At 56.9% G+C, this 16,484-nt stretch overlaps 1 protein-coding gene across 1 annotated transcript in view; it reads right to left on the reverse strand.

The window, feature by feature from the left end:
- The window catches only part of SLIT3 (slit guidance ligand 3), a 530,647-nt gene that overhangs the window by 15,908 nt on the left and 498,255 nt on the right, over positions 1 to 16,484 (reverse strand). The window contains exons 21-26 of the mRNA XM_059699139.1: positions 14,839 to 14,907; positions 13,222 to 13,293; positions 12,258 to 12,329; positions 6,452 to 6,523; positions 5,456 to 5,619; positions 2,841 to 2,965 (exon numbers count right to left, since the gene is read on the reverse strand). Coding sequence (XP_059555122.1) covers positions 2,841 to 2,965; positions 5,456 to 5,619; positions 6,452 to 6,523; positions 12,258 to 12,329; positions 13,222 to 13,293; positions 14,839 to 14,907 — 574 coding nt within the window. The remainder of the gene's footprint in view (positions 1 to 2,840; positions 2,966 to 5,455; positions 5,620 to 6,451; positions 6,524 to 12,257; positions 12,330 to 13,221; positions 13,294 to 14,838; positions 14,908 to 16,484) is intronic.

The raw sequence follows: 16,484 nt of genomic DNA on the forward strand, positions 1-16,484 counted from the left end.
TCTCTCTCCTATTCTAAACCCCAGGGCAAGAGCATGGGCTTTGGATACAGAACAACCTGGATTCACATTGCAGCTTCGTCTCTTCCTGGTTGGCTGACCTTGACCTTGTAGAACCCTTTTAACCTCTGTAAGCCTAGCTCATCCAGTTGCTATGAGACTTAAACCAGACCTTTCTTATAAGAAAGTACTTAACATTGCATAACACATCTAGCACACAGTAGGCATTCTATACATCCTAGTAGGTGATATTATTATTAGCCTCACTGAGGCTTGAATACAGTCCACAAGGAGGGCGTGGCCAGCAGACCTTGCCCCTGTTAAGTGACAACCCCTGAGATTCATCTCTGATTGGCCTGGACGTGGGCCCAGGTGCTGGTATTTACATTAAAGTTCTGCGGGTGATTCTCATGTGCAGCCTGAGACCCTGTGACTGAGTTCTGCGGGGGAGGGGGGGTGGTCCTTTGGCACAGGCGCCTCTGGAGGGGACGTTTGAGCTGAGAAGGAGCCACCTGGCCGCAGAAGGGACAGCGGGTCGCAGGCATGAGGAAGGGGCTAAGCGGGCGGCCCACAGCTTGGCCCCCTGGCTCCAGCTTCTCCCCTGGGACCCATGGGCCAGTGCTACACCCCAGTCTTGGCAAACAGTCCCTCGGAGGGCCTATGAGGCCTGGGGAGATGCTTGCTGTGCTGGTTCCTGGGCTGTGGGCACCATGCCAGGCAGGGGTGACCACGGAGCCCTCCCACTGCCACACCACCTGCTCACCATCTGCCTGAAAATCCTCTCCCCTCGCTGCTGCCGCCAGGGCCTAGAGGAGTGGCCTGGGCTTCCTGCCTGGCCGCCGCTGCCAGCCAAGCGCAGGACTGAGGTGGGTCTCCGGCCTCCACTGTCCCAGCAGCCGGAGCCTCAGGCCGTCCCAGCAGCCCCAGGCTGCCTGCTTCCCTTCCTGCCCCGCACGTTTAAAGGGCCAGTCAGGGGTTTCCGGGAGGGGCGGTGAATGCAGGATGCGTGGGATCTGGTTTATCCTAAATCACAGCACATAGGAGCATTTTCAGGGGTCAGTGTGCAATCCCCATTTCCACACGGGTTCAGGGAGCACGTTTCCACTCCGGGCCTTGTGCTAAGTGCTCTGTATTCACCATCGCATATGATGTTCACAGCAACTGTATGGGGCTGGTATGACTGTGACGACCCCCACTTTTGCCCCTGTGCCAGCCACTCATCCCTCAGACACGGCTGCCGAGTGAGGCAGAGCTGGGTGCACACCCGCTCCGGCTGCCACGTGCCTCAAGGGAGAGACCTGCCTGGGCCTTGTTCTCACCGTCTATGACAGGGATACCTACCTACAGAGTTGCCGGTGATTAGCAACCACCTACATGCGAGGCACCTGGCGAGGCCTGGCAGCTCCGTAAATAGCCATTCTGATGAGGAGGAGGACTTTTCAGGTGCTGATTGTTCAGAAATGTGTGTGTGTGTGTTGAACAAATGAGCCATGAAAGGCAGGAGGGATGGGCGTGAAAACCTGAGCAGGTCAAGGTGGGCAAGGTGGGACCCCCCCTAGCCCTTGCCTGGACCAGCCTCTCTGCTCTGGGGACTTTTGGAACCCTCGCTGGGGCTGGGGGTGTCTCCTCCAGCCCCTTATGCTGAGCACAGGAATCCAGGAGGCAGAGCTAACACTGACAACACGGCAGCTCAGCCTGCAGGTGGGGTTTCTGTCATACGCGACCTTGAGGAATAACCACCGTTGTCGGTGCTTGGCTAATGAGCCCGACTCAACTTTCTTCAGCCTCGTTTTGCTCAAATCCACCAGCTCTGTGATGCCCCTTGTCTCCCCGCCCCCACCCCGCCCCCTCCCCGCCCCCTCCCCTCCCCAAGTGTGTGCCTGTGAAGGACATGGCCAGGGCCCATGGCTTCCTCTGAGGAGAGTGGGAACAGCCACCCCCACGGAAACCTCTTCCTGGAAGGCTGCCCCGAGATCTTGCTACTCAAAGCACGGTCCCCGGACCAACAGCAACCGTGGGCCTGAGCCCAGGTCTGACGAGTCAGGGCCAGCACGTTAGTCAGCTCCCCGGTGACTCCTGCGCCCATGAGAGTGAGGAGCACTGTTCGGAGACAGGGAACACCTGTGCATGTGGCTCCCTGGCTGAAAAAGGATCAGCCGGAATATGCATTTTAATTCTCGTCCTTGCTGGCTGCCCTGAGCCTGTCAGTGGGTGGTATGATGGCCCTAGGCCTTTTTTAAAAAAATTTTTCCCTTTATTGATTAAGATATTACAAATGTGTCCTTATCCCCCCAATGTCCCCTCATCTCCCCAATCCTGCCCTCACCCTCATCCCCTGTTGTCCACATCCATCGCTTATGCTTATATGCATGCATACTCAGAGGGAAGATAGGGGAGGGTGAGGGTGAGGGGGAGAGATCAACCAAAGGCCCTAGGCCTTTTAGTCCCCCACCCTGTGTCCTCCTCCGCAGGGCTGGAACCTTCAGGGGCTGGGTGTCCTGAGGGCAGAGCTGGGGTGGGAGTGGGGTCTGGAAATCCCCTTGGAAGGGAAGGTAGGGGAGTGGGTTTAGGGATGCCTCTCCCTGGAGGTCCCTCTGACTGACTGACGTTGCCACGTCTAACTAAGGCAATGTCACACTTCCTCCTCACCTCAGTCGCTGTGGAGACCAGGGGGTCCCGGTGGTTGGCATGAGCTTGATGAAACTGGGCCGCCCGACCAGCAGAACAGGCATGTTAGCAGCAAATGCCACTCTGGGGTGGCCTGTGACACGGAATCACCCCGGCTGCCCTGGAGGCACAGGCCCTCCTGGGGCAGAGGCCGGCGGGGCGGGCGTGCTGCCTACCTTGTAGCCGTAGGGGCAGGCGCAGCGGTACAGCTCCACGGGGTCCTGGCTGCAGGTCCCATTGTTCCTGCACGGGCTGGAGAGGCAGGCGTTGCACTTGGCCACAATGCTGATGTCCACTGGCCCTGGACAGCAGAACCGCAGGCGGTTGGTGGCGGCCCCTGAGCAGGCTCCGTTACACCTCCCTTCCCCTGGGCTCTGGCCCCTTCCTCAGCCAGCGGCAGGCCCCCCCCCCCCCCCAGCCCTCGCATCCGCCCAGCCAGAGTCCCATCAATCCAGCCACTGTCCAGGGAGGGGAGGTCACAGTGGGACAGCATTCAGAAGCACCACTGCAGTCACACCAATTACTGTAATTAGCCTGATCCTAGTCGGTGCTAATCTGCAAACAATGCACCATAATTAGAAAACCCGTGTGTATCTTTTTTTGTTTCGTTCTGGAAGCTCTGGGCCCAGGCTCCTTTGGAACCTCCCTCCTCTGCCCCAAATGCATCCCCCACCCGCAACCCCCATGGAGTGGTCAGTGCCCAGCTATGGAGGACGCAGGGTGGGGCCAAGGACGCAGAGCCCGTCACGGCGGGAGGAGGAAGACACAGTGGTGAGGACACAGCCACGGTGCTGACAAGGGCGGCTGTGCTCGGGACTCTGGGCTGCAGGGAGAGACGCGGTCCCTGCAGAGCTGGGCTGTTGTCAGCTCGGACAGTAACCCCGGATGAACAGGCCCTACTGCAGTGGTTCTCAACCGTCTGGCCCTTTAAATACAGTTCCTCATGTTGTGACCCAACCATAAAATTATTTTTGTTGCTACTTCATAACTGTAATGTTGCTACTGTTATGAATCGTCATGTAAATATCTGATATGCAGGATGGTCTTAGGCGACCCCTGTGAAAGGGTCATTCGGCCGCCAAAGGGGCCGCGACCCACAGGTTGAGAACCGCTGCCCTACTTCATGTTAGGACTTGAAATGAACCCCAGGTAACGGCCATCCATGTGGAGACCGGGTTAAGTCTGAGCCGGTGGGAGAGGGGCTGTTTTGGGTTGGTGACCAGATGGCAGGAGTGACAGCCACACCAGGGGCGTGGCCCTGGGTTTCCATCAGGACAGAGACTGCCCCAGGGAGATGGTGTCCTGGGGACACATGGCGGTGTAGAGGGTGGTTAAAGTACCTGGTAAAAAACCAACCAAACAGGCGAGAAACAGTAAGGCTCTACTCGAGGTGAGCAAGGACGTTAAAGGACAAGTGTAACACATGTGGGAAGTAAATTTTTGAAAAAAATCAGTTTCTCCAGTAATCAGAGACAAAAAAAATATAAAGAGATATGATGTTTTAGCTATTGAATTAGCAATGATTACAAAATGAGATAAAATAAAGCCAGAAAGTGAAAAGTGCACTCACATGGTGCCACTGGGGAATCAGTGGCTTACAGCCCTTTCTGGAAACCAGTGTGGCGACAAGTGTGAAGGTTTTCAACATCAGCATGCACCTGGCTCAGTAATTCCTGCCTCAGAACCTTATCTGAGGACCCACTTTTAAAAAGAGCAAGAACTTAATGCAGCAACCGTGAGGGTGAAACTGGAAATACTCTACGGCAGTGGTTCTCAACCTTGGCTGCACATTAGAATCACCTGGGAATCTTTTTAAAATCCTGATTTCTGGGCCTCATCCTCTGGAAATTCTGTTTCTTTGTTACTCATGTTGTGGCCCCACCCCATAACAAAGAAACAGAATTTCCGGAGGATGAGGCCCATAAATCAGGATTTTAAAAAGATTCCCAGGTGATTCTAATGTGCAGCCAAGGTGGAGAACCACTGCTCTATGGGTTCAAAAGGAGCTGGTGGGGAGGTGGGGTGAGTATTACCCCTGGGGCCCAAGTGAGGCCCGGGTGGGTAGGACTCCTAGGGCCCAGAAAATACAGGTGGGTAGTACACCTGGGGCCCAGGAGAAGCCTGGTTGACAGTACAGCCCGGGGCCCAAGCCTGCATTCTGAAATCAGCAAGGCCGAGCACCCTCCCAGCAGTGGCCGTGAGAAATGGTTTCACCTCGACCAGATTCGGTGTTTTCATTTTTTAAATGAGGGTGATTCTAGTGTGCACCCCACAAAGGTTCTGAGAAAGTACATACATTAATACATGGAAAGCGAAAATGAAATGAAACAACACGTGAAAAAGAGCTTAACAGTGGGGATAAATGGTGATGGAAAGAAAATGAAGAGAAAGAAAAAGAGAAAGTACTTAACACAATGCCTCCCTCATAATAAGACACAGCAGTAGTTTGTTATCATGACGATGCAGTCAGTCTACGTCACAGATTGCTGGGGAAATGCGTGTGCTTTAGGAATGCTGGACGGCAGATGCAGGCCGAAGCGTTTCTCAGCGACGCGGAGGATGGAGAGAAGGCAGGCAGGGAGAAAAGTCAGGGCGGGCCTTGGGGAGAGCATGACAATGGGGCCTGACAGGCGGGTCCACGTCCCTATCAGCCGCTGCGTCTGTGACCCATGGCAGACAGGGCAGTGGCTCCAGGCGTCCCACCTGCTCAGGGCCAGCTCGGACAGGCTGCTGGAGGCAGAGCCAAGCCCGAGAGCGGAGGGCTGGCGGGAGAGGAGGCATCAGCACCTACCTTTGCACTGGAATCGGTGGGTGGGGGTGGTGAGCAGGAGTCTGTCGGCCATGGGCTCGGGGCTACTGCAGCGGGCGATGCCGGGCTCCTTGTACCCCGCCTTCACCCACTCCGACAGCCAGCGCAGGCTGCAGTCACAGTGCAGCGGGTTGGTGCCCAGCGCCCTGGGGGCAGAGCAGGAAGTCAGGGTCCCCCCACCCAGCTGGGCCCCAGGCTCCGTACCCTTGGCCCTCTGGGAGAGCAGAGTCTTCGGGCTCTGGCCAGACTGGGCGTGTCTGGCATGAGCACCAGTGGACTCCAGACGGTGCCTCCCACCCCTGGAGATGTTTCAACCCCAGCCAAGCCCCTCTGCCTCTGAGGCTTTGTTCTCGCCCACCCCAGGAAGACAATCCTCCGCTCGACCTCAACGACCTCAATCCCGGAGCCGCCAGGAAGCTCCCCTGCCCACCGCCCGATCCACGGGAGGGCGCTCCCTGCGGAGGAGGTTTGATGCCCAGCCGCACCGAGGGCGCTCGGAACACACACCCTCAACATGCCAGTTTGGGACGTTGCGTATTTTGAGCTGAAGGCGCTTGAGAACCGGCAGATGCAGGAAGGGCTCTGACTTCCCCCTTTCTGCCTACAAGCAGGTCACTTTCCCGAGAAAGGTGCCCTCCCGGCACCAGGAGGCCACTGGGTGCCTTATCACCAGGGACTGGAGTCTCTGAACGTGCAGACCCACTACAGTTACCCTGCTCTTCCATCAGTTTCCCCACAAACTTCCTAGTCCCTGTCCCCCAGGGTATGGCCCTACCCCAAGCCCCTCTGTCCTGCCGTAGCCCCACAATTCATCGTTCTTTGTGTGGAAAGGTGTCAGCTTTGGGCCCCACGGCTTGTTCGGGTCATTTTCCTCTGGCAGCCGCCCATGTGCATTAGCCGTGGCCGCCACGGGCCGTGGCACTAGGCGATGTTCCGTTTGGGTGGGCGCACGCTGGGGAGAGAGCCGGGGCTACTTACAGATGGGACAGGGACGGCAGGTCGTTGAAGGAGCCTTCGGGGACGCTGGAGATGTCGTTGCCGTGCAGGGTTCTGCAGCAGAGCACAGGCAGGAGGTTAGCGCCCAGGGCGGACCTGACTCAGGCCCTCGTGCTGTCCCAGGCTGGCCCAGGCCCCTCCGTTTCACTGGGGGCCCCGCTGCCAGCAGCAGGAGGCACCGCGTCCTTTGTGGCCGGCGCGTGGATGTCCCCATGCCCCGCTCGGCAGCAGGGACTCGGGGGTAGAGGGTTTGGGAAGGAGAGGACGGACTGCTGTACGGCACGGGCCTGCGATGGGACCAGTCCCTTTTCGCTGTGGAATGTTGGGTAAGTTACTTTACATCTTGGGCCTCCATTTTTGCACCCCCAAAATGGAGAGCTGTCTCCCTAACGGAGGCCTGGAGTTTCAGAGGTGATGCGAAGAGCTGTGGCTGAGACCGTAAGTTCTGCATCCAGGTTGCTTCCATTCACACCCTGATTCTGCCACGTGCCAGCTGTGTGACGGTGGGCAGAGTTATCACCCTCTCTGGGCCTCAGTGTCCGGTTGTAAACTGGGAGTGAAAGTAAACAGATTTGCCCCAGAAGGGGGTGGTGGGTGCATTAATCCATGCAGAACCGTCATTTCCTAAGTGCTAAACGATGAGCCTCTACTGGTACTTGTGACAGGGTTTTGAAGAATGTCTGGTTCTGATCAAGAAACTGGTTCCCTTTTTAGTCACTTTGGGAGATTTATGGGGAGTGAGAAATGCTACCGTCCCAGCTCAGGGGACAGAAGACGGTGGGCACTCGGCTCCTGTGGAAGGTGCCTGGGAGCCTCACACACCTTAATGCAGCGGTTCTCAACCTTCCTAACGCCGCGACCCTTTAATACAGTTCCTCATGTTGTGGTGACCCCCAATTTCATTGTTACAAATTGAACATAATTAAAGCATAGTGACTAATCACAAAAACAATATGTCATTATATATGTGTTTTCCCATGGTCTTAGGCGACCCCTGTGAAAGGGTCGTTCGACCCCCCAAGGGGTCGCGACCCACAGGTTGAGAACCGCTGCTTTAATGGGACCGGGTGGGCCTGGTGCATTTCCTAACAGCGTGTCCAAGGGGCCAGGCAGCCTCCCTCCACCCTGCAGGGTGGTAGCAGGAGCTATTCCCACCTGCAGAGCAGTGCATATACAGTACTGAGCTTCAATTAAATGCCTGGAGAATAGGTTCAGGGAGAAAACGGAATGAACTATGCTTCACTGCTCAAGTCACAACGCGAGCAAATCCACAACCCACGGATTACACCCTCCACTGAAGGATCAGCCATCAGCTGCACACCCCAATCCCCCAGCTGATGGCTCCCTTAGGGCCTGGCCTGTGAGATGCAAGGCTGGTGAAATTCACAGACTCTCAGAGGCCCTGTGCTGTGAAGGGAGCCGCAGTGAAACGAAGGGGTGTGGGGAGTCTGTTCTTTTGTCTCCCTTGTAGCTGCTGTGAGCCTGCCCGGGTCTTCGGTGGAAACAGACATGAGCTCAATCATCCTTAATACAGAACAGAGGCTCTCAAACCCCGGGCAGGGGAGCTAATTGCAGGCAGGCTCTGCTCTGTCCCCAGAGGCTGGCTCAGGGGGGTGGGGTGGGGCCAAGAGGCTGCGTTTCTAACAGGCTTCCGGGTGACGCTCCGAACCACACTGAGCTGGTGCAGGGTGTCATCCATCACCCTAAGCACCCGCCTCCCCTCCCAGGACGCAGGGCAGAGTGCGCCGGTGGCTCCTCACTTCCCGTTGCTCCCGGGGAAGAAGGTGCTGGAAGCACTTCCTAGCACTTTCGTCAGTCTCTGTCCACCTCCACTGCATGTGGTTATTTATGAATCACAGGGCCCCTGCCTGCCATTAGCTGGGATCACCTCATGGCTGCCTGCTGGTTGGCGAAGGCCCCCCAGCCCGCCGTTAATCATTTCTGAACGAGGCCTGGGCTCCTGGAGAGGCACGGAGCCCTGATTTAAAAACAGCAAACGACCCAAAGGCAGCGCTGGCGCGGGAGTCCTGCAAGTTGCGCTCCCATTTGTTATGAACGGAGCCGCTGAGCTCCCCATAGACCACCGAGCAAGGGGCTGGGATTTACCAGGACAACACGGCGGAGGAACCCTGCCTCCCGCAGGTTCCCGCTCCTGGTTTGGCTCCCAAAGAGCGGCTCCTGCACGTCTGGGCACCCTCCTACAGCCCAGCACCTGCTGCTGAAGTTTTCAGCTGCCTGCATCTCTAACGTCTCCTTTTGTGCACCAAAGGGCCACGCCAGGACCGTGGTTTGGAGGTCCAAAGGAGTGCCCTTTTGGTTCACCAGAATTAGCTGATGTTCACCAGCTGGTCAAAAACGAAGTGGGCCCGGGGGCTGGGTGGAGGGAGGCAAAGAGGGAGGGCGGGGGCGGGGGCACATCTGTGATACTGTCAACACTAAATAAAAAATACTTCCTGTAAAAAATCGAAATGAGGTTGTCTGAGAAGGGAGTGAGCTCTTGGTCTCTGAAGGTAACCAAGCAAAGGGCACGTGGAGCCCTTGGCAGGCATGCTGTAGGGACGGTCTATGCCAGCGTGGGGCATGATGAACAGCCCCTGTGCGTAAACAGCAAACTCCATCCCACTTCAGGGATTGTCCTGGGAGCTAAAAATACCGAGGATGATGGATGATAATCCACGCCCCCCTCAGACACACGCCAAATTAGCCGCCTGTGCTAACCGAATCCAGGTGGCTCCTGCGGCCAGCGGGGGCTGGGAGTGACTGCAGGGACCACACGCACGCAAGGCATGCGGCTTGGTGTGGGGCACAGGCCAGGGAACACAGAGATCCCCGGAGAAGAGCGCGAATGTTCACGAGAATGTGCTCATCTGACTTTCTTCAGATGAGGAGTGAAGTAGGACAAGCATGTTTTCACACCATGTTTTGTACTCAGGGCTCCTGGACCAACCTTCTGCCACGTTCTCTGAAATGTATTTATATCCATCTGCCAACACACACACACATACATGTATACACACGTATACACAGACATGCACACACAGCCTTTGTCTGTGGCTGAATCTTGAGGCTCCTTCTCCTGCCCCACCCCAAACGGCCAGCATCGCTGGGTCACTGGTCATTTCTGAATTTTAATCAAAATTACGAATCTCTTGAAAAATGAGAAAATCTACAAATGCTTAAATGCAGTTGCATATATTGCAATTCCCGATTTAAAAAAAAAAACCACAACCCTATCCTTTTGTCCCTACTCTCTCAATTGTAGATATGTTACTGTCTTCATTCATCTCTAACGTCACCTTCATTTATTACAGAAACGACAAGGCTAACAGCCCTCCATGAGTTTTTTCGAGTGTCTACGTTCCCCAATAGCCCCCCTTCAGAGCTATCCATGTTTACCAGTTATAATTGTAACGTATGTGCGGATTAGGTTTATTTTTCCACGCCCGCACCGCCGTGGAGTTTTCATCTTCTCACAGTAATTGCCCTTCATCGACTGGCTGCGTGATGCGTTCCTCACCCGTTTCCCCACGGTGGCACTTGGAGGTAATATTTAAAATTTAGGTTAAAAATAACAGTGCAGCCAGGCTCTTAATGCACAGAGCCTTTCCCTCATGTTGGATTAGGCTGCAGCATAAATTCCTCCATGTGCAGTTACTGGGAAAAGGGATACAAATATCGTAAAAGAAATGTAGCCTGTGAACATTTTTATTTTTCCTGAATTGGCTCTTATGCAGCAGATGACTGCTCCCCACTGAGGTGGAGGGTTGCAATGAGGGCCTCTAAGACCCCATTTTATTTACAAGATGCCACGATTCTAAAATCACGGCGCTCAGATCCTAGTGGCCCTAACTCAAGAAGCAGGCTCAGCGGGCTGCGTGTGTGAGTGCAGCCTGATGAACTGACGGCTGCAGGGGTGGGCACGCCGTGTGCTGGGGGAGGAGGGAGAAAACAGGGTGTCGTTCACCCCACCGCCTGGCAGACGGACAGATGGACAGGCAAGTATTCATTCTCTTTCTCCCTTTTCCGTGTTGAGTTGCCCCCAAAAGAACTGCTCTAACTATGGACATGTGCACAGGGATCCCATTAAAATCGGCAGGTCACCCCCGGCAGCAAACCCATGCACAGAGCTGGAAGGCCGGGGTGGGAGACAACAGGTTGAGATGGAGGGGGGACGGTGGGAGGTGGGGGGGCAGGTCCAGCCTCAGCCCCGGGCTGGTGAGATGAGCCCACGTCCTGTGTGCTCGACGGGAAACAGGGGAATGGTTCTGCTGATGTTTCCATTCTCCGCGCCCCCAGAGAAGGTGGATAATAAATAAGTGACAATAACAGATGGCGCCCTGTCGGCGCGGGCACTCCTCTGCCCCCAGAGAATTGATTTTTAATAACAGCGCAGATGACATGTGGCGGAGTTGTCGCTGACACCGGTGTTTCGTGGGCCCCAATAAATCACATCAGCCCGGAGGCTCTGGAACAGACCAGCTCACTGGGTGCTGTTTGCTGACTGACTGGCCCTGGGTGCTGGGAAGGACCCCAGGGCTCGGAGTCCGGAGGCTGGTTCCTGCCACTCTCTGGCTGCTGGACCTTAGGCCAGGCCTCAGTTTCCCCATCTTAAAAATGGGCGTAAGCCTCTCAACCGCATGCACTGCTGCAAAAGGTTACATGAGGCAATGGCCATGAAAAGCCCGTAAAATGATTATCACTATTATAGTAACAATGGGCCAGAGGGTAAGAAGTTAGTAAGTTTGGGGCAGAATGTCTGGCATCTCCGCTCTCACGGGCATCATTCAAAGGATCCTCTTTGTGCCAGATGGAAGGCACCAGAATCAGGGGTCACCAGGCCTCAGGTGGAGGTGCCAGGGAGGTGCTTTTGCAAGTGCTGATGTGGGAACAGTAATACCAAATGAATATTTGTGAGGTGTTTCCCGTGGGCCTGAGCGGTGCTTAGTGCTTTATGTACAGTATCTGACTTAATCCTCATAAGGATTGAGAGGCAACTAGCATCATCATCCGATTTTGTGGATGAGAAGACGTGCGGCGGGGGCGGGGCAGAGCTGAGCGTGGGCAGAGGTGGCCCCGTCTGCCTCAGTGGGCTGCCCCGTCTATGTGCAGGGCAGGGCCAGGCAGGTGTCATATGGTGAGGAGGGGTGAGGGGGAAGGGAGAGGGACAGAGGGACAGGGGGACAGAGGGAGGGTGCAGCCAGGCAGGAATGCAGAGGCGAGCCCTGGAATGGCCAAGCCTCTCCATTTCCGTAGGGTTTGTATGAGAAACCTCCTGATATTTAAATGTCGGCAGCTTATTGACACTGTTCTGTACAAAAGAGACCCTAAGAGCAGACTGTCCAATTGCTGACTGACAGCTGTCTGCGGGCCGGGCCCTGAGCTCCCAGCTCGCGGGTGCAGGGTTTCCCTGTGGAGGGTCACAGTGCTGGCCTCGCCCCTCTGAAGCCGAGGGACCAACTGCGAAACAGTGATCCTCAAAATAGCCGCCCCAGGCCTCACATGTGCTGTGTAACCGCATCTCCCAAACCCCACAGGGAGGTGCTACGGGTCCCAGTTACGCGTAAACAGGTAGGAACTCAGAGGTGGCGGCTTGCTCAAGGCTCCCCATGTGGTCGTGGTCTGGAACCGGGAAAGGCGAATGCTCTTTCCTCCCATTCAGCAAGTGAGGGTGCTGGGGGGGAGGTCACCGTAGAGGAAATGGGGGGGGGGGCGGCCTGGGACCACGGAGAGCGGGGAAGGAGTGCTCAGCATTGCCCCTGTCACCCGGCGCAGGGTACCCCGTACTCACAGCACGCGCAGGGACCGCAGCCCGTGGAAGGCATGGACAGGGATGCAGCGCAGCCGGTTGTAGCTCAGGATCCTGCGGAAAAGGACACAGTGCCCTGTTGGTCTTCCCGTCTCAGCTGCTCACAGGTGCACGGCCCACCCTGGGGCCGTCAGAGCCAGGGGCTTATCTTTCCCATTTGAATGTACTGACAAGAGCAGCTGAACAATGAGAGGGTCGCCCCCTGCCACGGAGCCTCATCCCCCACCGCGGAGGGTCACCCCCCACCACCGAGGGTAACCCTCCCCTCCAGAGGGTCACCCCCTACCACGAAGGGTCACCCCTACCACAGAGGGTAACTGCCCCCCCAGAGGGTCACCCCCTGCCACGGAGCGTCATCCCCCACCGCGGAGGGTCACCCCTACCACATAGCATCATCCCCTGTGATGGAGGGTCACCCCCACCACGAAGGGTCACCCCCACCACAGAGGGTAACCCCCCCAGAGGGTCACCCCCTGCCACGGAGGGTCACCCCCCGCCACGAAGGGTCATCCCCCACGAAGGGTCACCCCTCATCACGGAGGGCCCTCTCCCACTACTCCAGCGAGCTCACTGGCTGCCTGTGCCCGGTCCCTTCTGGGTCCCCTGCGGGCTGGCTGCCCAGCCAGCTCTGCCAGCGCCCGCCTCTACTGTAGAATGGTGAGTGTTCTCCGTGTGCAGAGCTCATGGGAAACGAATGGGCCTGAGCCAAGTGTCATCGTGTAGGGAAACGTCCCCTGGACGGAACCTCACACGGCACAGCAGGAATCCTAGAGGCCACTCCAGAAGGCCTGCTGGCCAGGCCCTGTCTAACGGCCAGGCAGCGGCTCTGTTCTCCTTCTGACGTGAGGGCCTGGCCTGGGCAGGGCGGCCACAGGCTGAGGATCACGGAGCACAGGGCTGGCCTGAGGGGTGGGGAAAGGATGGCCCAGCCCTGCCCCGTACTCACAGGGTGGAGAGGTGCGACATGTTACTGAAGGTGTAGTTGGTCAGCACGCCGATGCTGTTGTTGCTCAGGTCACTAGGGAGAGGGAAACAAAAGGGTCATATTTACTGTTAGCTGCCTCTGAGGGAGCCATTCCCAGCTTCCACACATGCCTGCCCTCCATCCATCCACCCGTCCGTCCACCCATCACCCACCCACGTATTCACCTACCCACCCAGTCATCCAAATGTTCATATTCTATTCACTCTTTATTCAATCATTCAAGCAATTGTTGTCCATCCATCCATCCACTTAGCTATTCAACCATTCCATTCCATGTCTATCCATTCATTTCATTCTACCAGCAACCATAACACATAAGATGACACTCCCTGATTCTAGCACATTTCCCCTGATCATTTCTTTTTTTCACTGTCCCCCTGCCCTCCCTCTCGTTTGGCGCTCACTGATTCCCCTTATCAGATTCTCTCTTGGGGGACGAGGTGGGTGGGGGTCTAGTCTCTGCTGACTACAACCTCCAGCTCCTCCGCAGGGACGAATCCCCCGGGAGCGGTTCCACAGCAGCTGCACGTCGGAATCCCCTGGGAGCGTCTCCACCCTCCGAGGCCGGGGTCCATGCCCACAGCGTCTGACCTGATTGGTCAAGCGTGGGCTTGAGCATCAGTGTTTGAAAAAGCAATCACACCACTCAGGCTGAAGCTGGGGACCGCTGCTCTGGGGTGGAAGGGTCTCTAGAACGAGGTTCTCAACGGGGGACACATCCCCCCCCCCCCACCGCCCATGGCATCTGACAATGTTTGGAGACATTTGTGTCACCTCCAAGGGGGAGGGGGCTGTTGGCATCTAGTGGCCAGAGGCAGGGATGCTGCTGAAATTCCCACACTGACCACGACAGCCCCACCAGCAGGAATGACCCGGCCGCTAACGTCCCTAGTGCTGAGGTTGGGAAGTCCTCATCTTAGACTGATTTCGGGCTCAGGTGGGAAGCCAGGCTGAACAAGGGGACAGGGCGCTTCCTTCCACCTTTCTTCAGTGCCCCGTTTCCCAAGGGTGACACTTTCTTTCTGAAAGAACTCTCTTTCCTCTGTGGACAGGCTCCCTGCCCCCTCAAGGCCCCTTCTTGGCAAGGCAGGGAAGCTGTGGAGGGACGAGGCTCAGAGACCAGCCGGCCCCCCAGGCCACACCCATGCCCAGCAGCCCGCTCCTCATCTGAGGGGTTCCTGGGTCTCGGCAGACAGAGAGCCAGTAGCAGCTACCACCCGAAGGAGCCTCAATTAGAACCTTCTACTTAGAACGTTTTCCGGGCAACTAAAGGAGGAGGAAGAAGAAATGCCCATTTATGCTTTGGGCAAATCTAAGTGCAGCCACAGCTGGCGGGAAACTGGAGATGGAGGGATCTCAGGAATTTAACGGGGACCCCAAGCCGAGGAGGCAGGTGACGCGATGGTCGGCAATGCCAGGCGCCGGGTATTTCTGCACGTGGTTCTCACTGGGGCAGGCTGAGCCCTCAGGCTGGCCCAGCCCTGCCAGCTGTCTGTCCCTGCCCTGGGGAGCCTGCAGCGCCGGCCTCCTACCCCCCGCATTCCTCAGCTCCCCCAGGAGAGAAGTGGGGGCTCTTACATAAGCGTCAGGTGTCGGAGGGCAGACAGCTCCCTGGGCACGGCCGTGAGGTGGTTTCCTTCCAGGTACCTGAAAGAGGAGCAGAGTGACACGGGCGATGGGCACCACACGCCGTCATTCCCCCAGAGGCGCCATCTGGCCCTGACTTCCAGACTGGGGGGCCCCTGGTTTACTCTCTCACACCCGCCCCCCTTCAAGGCACACACCACATTTGCCATTTAATATTTGTTTGTGTGATTATCCCACCAGTCACCTCTCCCCCACTGGACTGCTAGGCTCCCCAGTGGCGGGCTCTTGTCTAAGACTGTCTGGTGCAGAGTCTCCCCAAGGCTGTGTACAGAGCGACACACAGCAGGTGCTGATAAACCCACCTGTACCCAGGCCTCACCACACCTACACGGCAGGGGTTCACAGTTGAGGAAACAGAAGCGCAGAGATGTTAAAACACTTGCCCAAGGCCACACAGCACGCAAGTGGCTTATTGCACTCGTACCACAGTCCTGTATGGCCTCTCGTCAGCATCCTCACCTGAGGTGGGAGGGGAGTGTAGGGCCCTGGAGAATGGGCACCACGACCCACACTTCTGGAGCCTCTGGGCCGACCGTGCTGTGCCGGTGCCCCTGGGTTCCAGCCGGGCTCAGACCGGTGCTGGCGCTGATCGGATCAGCCTCTCTTCCTGCTTACAGTCCTTCCCTGGATTCCACTGCTAGTTAGAGAAGGGCTGTCTGTCTGTCGGTATATCTGTCTAGAGCAGTGGTTCTCAACCTTTCTAATGCAGCGACCCTTTAATACAGTTCCTCATGTCGTGGTGACCCCCAATTTCATTGTTACAAATTGAACATAATTAAAGCATAGTGATTAATCACAAAAACAATATGTAATTATATATGTGTTTTCCGATGGTCTTAGGCGACCCCTGTGAAAGGGTCGTTCGACCCCCAAGGGGTCGCGACCCACAGGTTGAGAACCGCTGGTCTAGCGCATATATTTACCTAAGGAACTGCTCAGGCCACTTGGAGTGGGTAGTGTGAGACCTGTGGGGCAGGCGGCAAACTGGAAACTCAGGCGGGATTTCTACGTTAGTGTTGAGGCAGGGTGCCCGCTTCCCCAGGAACCCCCAGGCTTTTGTTCCCAAGGCCTCCTAGGATCGTGCGTTCCACCTCCACACCAGCTGGGCGATCTCTGCTACTCAGAAAGCCCGCTGACTTAGATGCTGACCGGATCTGCGAAGCGCCCTCCGCGTGTTTGCCTCGACAACTGGGCCGAGTGAGCCGTGACGTGAGCCACACAGTCCTGTCTCCCCGTCCAGTTCGTCTACAGCCAACGCCCCCTGGACCTCTGCTTCCGACTCCACTGACCTTCCTCCTCCCCAGACGCCCCAGCTCCTTGCGGGGCAGGTCCAGCCCCACCCCCGTCTGCCCCTCGCCAAGTTACCCCCCCCACCCCCACACACAAGATGCTCGGGTCTCAGCCTAAGCGTCCCTTCCCGTATCGCCTCCCACACCCACGGGTGACACGGCGGGTTCCCTAAGCATCAGACCCCATGGTGAGGTCCTCGGAGTGATTCTGCTTTGCTCGCCATGGGGTCCCGTGTGCTCTGGGCAGCAGGGAAAGTGCTCTGTGAGATGAAAACCCCAGTGCGCCCA

This window comes from Myotis daubentonii, chromosome 5 (assembly GCF_963259705.1).
Source record: "Myotis daubentonii chromosome 5, mMyoDau2.1, whole genome shotgun sequence".
Classification (NCBI taxonomy): domain Eukaryota; kingdom Metazoa; phylum Chordata; class Mammalia; order Chiroptera; family Vespertilionidae; genus Myotis; species Myotis daubentonii.